Here is an 8,804-nt window from a genome sequence, read left to right as displayed (position 1 = left end):
TCCCCCCCACCTCCACAAAACATCAAGATCTGTCTGGATCTTTTCTCCTCACTGCCAAACTGAATACCAGAGAGCCAGTTTGTGAGTGACCCAAGTAAGGGTCAAATTTTGCCAGTGAACTGACTCCTATAAATACAGACTAAAATTCTTGGAGATGGAAGACTGATTGTTAAAAACACTCTGCAGCTGCTGAGAAGTTAGTGTTCACAACAGTTCTGCCTTGTGGACAGACAATCATTATCTGCTTTTTAAACAAAACAGCTGTGGAAGCTGACATGCTGAAACAAAGCAGCATGCTACTTGCCCATGGCCACTCAGTCACCAGCAAAACCAGGACTGCAAAATGTGCAGGCTGCCAGGTGTGTGCTGCTCATCTATCATGCTGTCAGTTTGCCTTCTCATCCTTCGAGATGAAATGCACTAGAGATACAGAAAACTTAAAGTCTTATTTTTGAAAACTCGAAAAATAATACTTGATTGCTTTTGTTTTCTCTTTTTTAATTAAAAAAAAAAATCTCAGCCACATTCTCTTTTGCTGTCACCATTACACTTTTTAAAACTCCTCAATACGCCGCTTTTTGGGAGGACTCACTGAACATGTCTCTCCTTCTGTACCGTGCAAGGCACTGCCAGAGTCAAACTCACAACAAGCATCAGCTGCCTCCAAAAGCAAAACTTCATCAGTGTCATCTTTGCTCTCAGAGAAGGTCCTCTGGAAAAGGTCATAGATGGTCTTCTGCTTTGGATCTGGCTGAGAAATTAGAACAGACAGAATCTGCATACACCTTGTCATATAAAAACAAAGTAAGCAACAACCAGAGGGCACTCCCCCGAGACAGTGCACGTGTGTATATCTCATGTGATATATATATATCATACATACATATATATACACACATATACATCTATCTCAGAGACATATATATGCTACAGAGGCTATCATGTCTCCTTGCATGCAGCAGGTTTGGGAACTCTCTGTGGAGACTCCGAGTCAAGGCATGGATCCTGGGAGGAATAGGAGAATCTGGTCTGTGGCATTAAAGGCAGAACAGGTGTAAGGTCAGCCTGCCAATCACCTGCCAATCTACATGTACACAAGCTAAAGCCCATTCAGCCTCTCCCAGGGATCATGGATATTCTTTCAGGTCCATTACCTTAGGGCAGTAATTAGTGGATTCAGCTGTTTCGGAGAAATTGGTTTCTGAAAGACCAGCTTCCCCCAGCACTTTGATTTTCTCTTGAATCATTGGCCTAGGAGAGATAAACAGATATTACTGAAAGGAAGAAAATATCTTGCAAGGCCACTGTGTCATTTACTATGTGTAGATGAAAAAAAAAAAACAAAAAAAAAAACCAGGGGTATAAAGATGGCTTTTCTACCAAAGCTTGTTAGTTCCTTAACCTGTCCTGCTCTTTTTTATGATGACTGTATGCTGTCTTGGGATATCAATCAATCCAATTTAAATAAGTAACAAAAAGAGGATTTCAGGCTATAAATATTTGAAGAATGCACATATCCAATAGGTAAGCTAGTTGACTGAGGCAACACCAATGGTACAAAGTCAGAACAAGAAGATGCAGCTAAAGGGAGTCCCAATAGCCTGTGTGTTCAGTCTCCAAGGCAAGCAACGGTAATCCCCACCAACAGACACATCAGCATTTCTAGGGTATCTCCCAGTGTACTGCAGGAGGAAGAATTCATCACTGGCCCAAGAGGCCGAGAGGTCCCAACCGCACCTGCAGACTAGACACTTTAAAAGAAGCAAAGGCCACAGCACAATTAATGCATTTACCAAATAGCCCTATCTTCTTGTTCTTTTTCTCACCTTTAAAAAGGATGGCACTGTCCTTCTTTGAAGAGCCATATTTCCTTCCCATTAAGCATTAATGGCTGCATGGACAGCATTCCACAAATAAAGGCAGAATTACTGTCATTAACTTGCCATGAAACGTGGGCAATGCATCAGTTTCCAGATCCCTGCATTGCAGGGTTATAATTATTTGCCATCATGATATTCTGGGAACTGCACAAGAAGTTCACTTAGTTCATTCATTCCTTTAAACAAGGTAATAAAGATGTAATTTTGGACTTTAAATGAACCAGCTGGTGGATAATTTCTTTTCATCGTTTGCAGGTCAGTTCCCTTGCAGCACTGAGGATTCCTCAGATCCTCCCCTTCCCCAGGATGTCAGATTCCCCAGCCCTAAGGACCAGCGTCCACTGATAGCTCTCATGGCAGCCAAAAATGCTCAGACCACAACCCTCCAGAGGTGGGTCAGTAGCACTTCTTTAATCCATCTGAAGGGCTCACTGAAGAGCAAGAGGAAAGCAACAGTGCAGTTGTCCTCCACAGCTCCCTGTCCAAGCACGCAGCAGCCAGATTGCTCCTCAGACCTGATCCACAATACATTGAACCATCTCCAGCGTCTGTTGACTTTGCTTGATAGTACTCAGCACTTTACAGTAGCCCAGAACACGAATGCTCTGGGCTCTGTCTAATACAATTCCTTCTCCTTATACAGAGGCTGTGAAGTTTTCAGATGCATCAGCTCTACCAGAATTTCTCTCAACAGCCCTTTCTTTGTCAGATAACTACTTTTATTCCTCCTGCTTGTCATCCACTTAGTTATGTCCACTGTGGCCAGGCCATGTCACCAGCTCACAGCAGCCCTGATTGGCAGTTACTGCTCCTCCCCTCACAGGCTGTGGAAATCAGCACTAAGATTAAGCACCTTACATCACATATGTGACAAACAGTGAAAACAGGTGGCAGGAAAACCAAAATGTCTTTCTCACTTCCTACCATAAGTAGTCATCTGCTGTGCCTTTAGCCACTAGGTAGTGAACATTAACGGAGCTGGTCTGTCCAATTCGATGTGCCCGATCTTCTGCCTGGATCAAAATCTTTATGTAAAAACATGACAAAGAAAACAAAGTGAGAGAGCTGCAACATCTAAGAAATAGCATAAGCACCAGAGAACAGGGCCATCTCCTTTCTTGTGCTTAGCTACTATTTCTCATCTGGATCCTGTTAACACCTGCATCCTCAAACACAGACTAAGCCCAGAAGTAATCTGGTGCACGGGGTTCCCAAATAACACTGAGCATTTTTCCAAAGTAGAGGGTCAGCACTGATGATGGTCCCTTTCAGGTCCTGGCTGGGTAAGTTGTTGAGAGCTCTGTCAAGTTAAGAAACAGGAGCATGTTTCCCTTTCACATCATCATCTCCAGCCAGCAAGCTGTGTAACCAGCCTCACTGGTTCAAGCGCAGGCACCTGGGGGTGCACAAGTAGCCATCAGAGAAAGAAAGAGAAAAACCCTACAGAAAGTCTCCTGCCCATTACATCTCCTCCCAAGCGCCAATGTTTCTGCTCTCCAGGGAGCATCCAACCCTTGTCCCCTCCAGGATGCATACCCCCGGATTCCAGAAGAGCTCTGCAAACACCACCAGGTCCGCAGCAGACAATGTCAGGCCCATGTTTGCGGCAGTGAGGGACAGGACAGCCACAACCTGCTTCTCTGAGAACTGGAACTTCTGGCACAGAGACTGCCGCTCAGCTGAAGGTGTGGAGCCGTCAATGCGAATGTATTCAACATGCTGTGAAAGGGCAGAAGAAGATACTTTTTAGAGGCCTTGTGTCCCCTTTCCCATTTCCTCCTTCCATGTTTTAGTGGATTCTGTTTCCCTTCCCCATGGCAGAACCAGGAAAGTAAAAAGGCAACAGTTGTATTTTTAAGACCTCTCCTCATCTTTAAGGTGGAGGCACTGTAGCTCAGCATATAATGTACCTCCCCGCCCGTTCACAATGCATGACTTGCTCTTATGTCTATTGCTCTCCCACCAGTCCTGAACAACAGGAAGGACAGCAACAAGCTGGCAACTCAGGTACAGTGGAAAGGCAACTGGCTTAATACAAAGCTGAACACTGTCTGTGTGCTGATGTTACAGCTGTTACTACCTCACCAACCTCCCTAAGTCTTCCCCTGTTTGTGATGGGAGAAGATGGGATCCTACACATCTCAGTTGCTCTGTGGTAGGCTCAGGAGAGGCATGACAAACTTAGGTGATGCAGGGCCATAGCTCTTCAGTGTCTAACCTCCTTGTTCTCCTGGAGGATGCTGCCACAGAGGCAGCAAAGTCATCACTGCCACTGTGGTTTATAGTTTGGAATATTAACTTAAACCATCCTTCACACTGCCCCAGCATGACCCAGAACTCTTTAGGGGCTTCCATGGAAGTCTCTCATGAATAATTAGCCAAAACACTTTTGAAGTCAGAGAGATGACTGGCATGTCTACCAAGTCTCCCTACAGTATCCCAGTTCAAAAATGTAAGAGCATCACAGAGATAAAGGAAGGCAGCCACAGCTGGACTTGGGTTGTTACATTCTCCCTCTCTCAGGAAAGCCTGGAGGACAAAGCAGAGATGGTCACACAGGGTAACACCCCTCCAAGAATCCACAAGCTTCAGGGCAGACAATGGAGATTCAAGAACATTATATACAACAAAAGCCATTCAGCTAATACGAAGTGCATCCTGTGAGGCATTCACCCTGACAGCTCAGCTCCCTTGGTGAAGGGCACATTCAGAAGCACAGCAAGTAGAAACTATCTCTGCCACTAACCTTCATAAACTATCTGACCGGCCATAACTCTGGGGAGCTCTTAAACAGCTTTGCAGCTGAAATAGTGATAAAGTTAAGACAACTCAGTCAAATACTTACTTTCTTCTCCAGCTCTGCAACTATTGCATCCAGCACTATCTTGTGATGAGCAAACACCAGGAATTTATCATTCCCACTTTCCAGTAACTCCAGGATGTATTCTCTACATGAAAGAGGAAAAAAAAACCCCAAAACTCTATAAATTATGCTGAGAGAATACAGGCTTTGCTCACAACAAATTTTAAAGATACTGCTCATCTATACACACAAACTAGGAAATAAGATAGCTTAAAAAAGTTGCTGTAAAATGCAACTAGCCAGTCAAGCCTCCTACAGATTAAAAAAGACATTGCAGGAAAATCCACTCATTTTTCTCCACCACAGCTGGACAGCTGCCTACATTTATACTTGTGTATCAATCGATTTATTATATCCTACTTGAAACACAACATCCTAGCCCAATCAACTGGAGGTCATCTATACTTATTTGACAATCTCATTCACCCTTCTGTATTTCTAACTTTTGCACAATCACAATACACTAAGCTAATCTGTATACAATTATCCTTTCTATGTATACTTAGGACTGTTTTTATTTTAGAAGAAAAGGTCTCTGAACGCATGCATCAGAGTATCCTAAAAGTAGCTTTGCTTGCAAGGGTTCACACTGACAATTTACTACAGCTTAACAATGTAAATATATCAGATGTTTCTAGGAATTATCCATATGCATATAGGCTAATGACCAATGAAAAGGTAACAAGACTCCTTTTAAACACAGTTAAACAGTGTTAACTAAATGAAAACACCTGGCTTTTGCCATGGACTAATAGCTGAGCTACAGAACCCCTTTCTATGTAGTAACTTGTGATACAATCAGGTCAACTGGAGCCTGAAAAACACCTAAAAGCCTAAAATTTGTAGCTAAGTATAGCAACAGCTATCAGAACAGATGATACAAATGTCATCTGTTCTCCGGAATAACAAAGTTGTTGCGAAGATCAGGAATACCAAGTTCTTTGCTAAATACAACACAGCTTAGGTCAGCAGCAACTGTCAGAAAACACCAAGCAGGACTTCCAGCGCTATATTAAGATGTATCAGTGCTTGGCAGAGAGCTTCCAGGGTTCTGTGATGTCCAGATCCCAATTATGTGACAATAACATTTAACAAAGAAATCTGGGAGAGAAGTGGGATTGCTGGATTTTAAATATCAAAGTGAACATTCAGTGTAGCAAGCTGATGCATATTGCATTTAACAAATGGCCAGTCATTTCAATGGAAGCAGTGGAAGACACTGTCATCAAGGGTAAGACGTGGGAGGTGCTCATGATCATAGGACAGTACCATTAGCTAGATGGTAATGTACATTAGCAGCTTATAAAAAGTGGTATTTTAAATGCTACTAAACCCCAGGAAAAAAATGGACTAGTTCCTACCAGAGAGTTAAGTAAACAGCACTTCATGGTTTTATATTCAGTTCACACTTACAAATGAATATAAAAAGAAGAAAGTCTTCTAACTGTTCGCTAACATAAAAGGAAGAAACTCTTCTACAGAAATGAGCACTGGGACTCTGAAGTGCACGTCTGTGCCGAACAAGCAGATTCTGCAGCAAGGTCCGAGACTGTGAAATCACACGGCGCATACCAGCTGGTCCTTACATTCAGAGGACTGTGGAAAAGTAAACTGTTTTCATGTTATTAGCATACTACTTATTAAAAAGTCATGCTATATGACCTAAAGCAACTCCTTTGTAGTCCCAGCAAAAGGCTAAGGATGAAAGGGCACGGAAGGTCACAGAAGGAAATTATTCCTAGGGAAGATAGAGTTAAAAGCACACCTATGATAGAAAACTTTTGCTACTGAGGTCCCATGTGAGTTCTGTGGAAGAGCCAAGAACTTCAGTAGGGGCTGTGACATCCTTAGAGCATGGTACAACTAAAGTTCAGTCCATCTCAAACTTTTTGGCGCAGGGTTCCTGCTGCAGCAGGACTGCAGCGTTTGTTTTCTCAAATTCTGTGGATACTTTTAGTTTCATTACTCCCCCCCTCCTTAAACTGAAATGCAGTCCAGACCAGGGAACTTGATCCAAGTCCCAAACACCAAATAATTTTAGATGGTTCAAATGACAGTTTAGATCCGTATCTGGAATGAAATCAGAAGACTTACTCAGCCTAGGAACTCCGAGAGAAGAAAATGTTTAGTGCATTGTAATTAAAATCAATTTTTTTCTAAGCTGGCTTGAGGCTATGCTTCATGTCCCTGCACTGTTATCTCTAAGGCACCGTTTTCCTGTTCTCAGCAGAAAAACACATTTTACTAGGCAAGACTGAAGCAATGACATGCAGCTTACATGACTGAGCGGATTTTAGCTTCTGCCGTTCTGCTGTAGAAGAGGAGAAGAGCTTCCTTCTCTTGTTGTTTCTGCAGAGAAAAAGATAAATAAATGTAAGTCTCAGAAATGCCTTTTTTCCTTCTTGCTTACAGATCTGGGATGTCTGAGGTTGCCAATGAACACTTTGCTAGGAAAAAATCAGCCTAAAAACGCACAATAAAAGGGGACTGGAGGAGGAAGTCTCCCACTCGCCACTGGGCATGGCAAATACACTCCTATTTCTGACACCTCCCTTCCTACCTCCTACTCAACTCCTACAAGTTGGTTGACAAGCATATCACAAACGTAGCTTTAGTTGAGAAAGCATTTCCCAACTAAAATGGCAAGGAAAAATTCCTAAGTTCTTACAGAACTGTATTAGCAACCTAGGAACCTAGAATATGCATTTGCTATCCATACAAGAAAAACAAACAAAAAAAGCAAAAATACACTCTTCACGTTTTTGGCTACTGCTGTGTTCACAACACAGCTTCAACAAGGCTGTGTTTGTAGGGTGAATGGGATTACAAGGCAAGAGAGAAGAGTAAGTACAGAGGCAGGAGGTACGAAAGACAATTAGAAAGGACTGAGAGAGGAAAGAAGAGAGAAGAAATGGTATTTCACACAAGGGGACAAAGTAGAATACATAAATCAAAAGGAAAAAAAGCTGAGCTATTTTGATTGTGTTGTACATTCATTTAAAACTGTGCTTTCAACAACCTTCCACTGCACCTTCACATGAGGTGCGGCTCTGACCTTCCTTGGAACTCAGGGTACTGTTTTACCACTGATGTTTTTAAATAAAGGTACCTGAAATATCAATGGCTCATCATGAAAATAGTTTCTGACTTACACTTTCATATCCTTTAGCCATCTTCTTTGCTTCAGCTGCCAAGACAGCTTTAGTCTTTGCGCTAATGCCTTCAGGAGCCACCACAACCATTTTGCGTTGCTTTGCTGGAAGCTGGGAAAGCACATCTGATTTCAGACGTCGGACCATGATGGACTCTTCCAGCAAAATTTTCAGTTCAGTTAAGTTGGATGATCGAGAGTAGTCCCAACCCCATGGCATCTGGAAAAGATCAAAGCAGTTATCAGTGTCAAACTTACAAGAGACTGACTCTTCTGGTCTGCAGGCGATCCAAGAGTAGAATAAACTTCCAGGGAAACTAGACAAGGCAAGAACTTAATGGTCAGTAGGAAGAGAGATTCGACAAAAATGGCAGTAAGATAGAAGTGTACAAACTAATCCACCCAGTATGAGAAGGTTACTTATAAACTCCCCTTTTTCCTATCTACAAGTGCTCCGGGAGGTGCAGGGAAGAGGACTACACAGAATGGTAGGGATCCCTGCCACAGCACTGTGCCCTGGTATTCATCCTCACACAGCAAGGTATTTCTGCTCTCCACCTGTAGCTTTGGGCAGGCCGACAGAACTCACTGCAGTCCTGTGCATACACATTTACCTCAGCTTTAAGCAGAGACACACACAAATCTTCTCTAACAGCATGAGGACAAACATGCTTAACCCAAATGCCTTCACAGAGACGTTACACTTGTCTGACATGCTTTCCTGGTTTCGGCTGGGATAAAGTTAATTTTCTTCCTAGCAGCTGGTATAGTGCTGTGTTTTCAATTTAGCATGAGAATAATGGGATAAAACACTGATGTTTTAGTTGTTGCTAAGCAGTGTTTATACTAAGTCAAGGACTTTCCAGCTTCCCCTACTCTGCCAGCGAGGAGGTGCACAAGAAGCTGGGAG

At 42.8% G+C, this 8,804-nt stretch overlaps 1 protein-coding gene across 1 annotated transcript in view; it reads right to left on the bottom strand.

Annotated features, from left to right (window-relative positions):
* Nucleotides 1-499: 499 nt before the first annotated feature.
* The window catches only part of SMARCAL1 (SWI/SNF related, matrix associated, actin dependent regulator of chromatin, subfamily a-like 1), a 41,405-nt gene continuing 33,100 nt past the window's right edge, over nt 500-8,804 (bottom strand). Inside the window, exons 10-16 of the mRNA XM_009323541.1 lie at nt 7,896-8,114; nt 7,022-7,092; nt 4,726-4,828; nt 3,417-3,599; nt 2,805-2,905; nt 1,155-1,251; nt 500-751 (exon numbers count right to left, since the gene is read on the bottom strand). Of these exons, the coding sequence (XP_009321816.1) occupies nt 554-751; nt 1,155-1,251; nt 2,805-2,905; nt 3,417-3,599; nt 4,726-4,828; nt 7,022-7,092; nt 7,896-8,114 (972 nt within the window). The 3' untranslated portion in view covers nt 500-553. The remainder of the gene's footprint in view (nt 752-1,154; nt 1,252-2,804; nt 2,906-3,416; nt 3,600-4,725; nt 4,829-7,021; nt 7,093-7,895; nt 8,115-8,804) is intronic.

The sequence above is a fragment of the Pygoscelis adeliae genome, unplaced genomic scaffold, assembly GCF_000699105.1.
Source record: "Pygoscelis adeliae isolate BGI_AS28 unplaced genomic scaffold, ASM69910v1 Scaffold664, whole genome shotgun sequence".
NCBI lineage: Eukaryota > Metazoa > Chordata > Aves > Sphenisciformes > Spheniscidae > Pygoscelis > Pygoscelis adeliae.
Note: the sequence above shows the minus strand (reverse complement) of the source record. Positions and strands in the feature narration are given on the sequence as shown.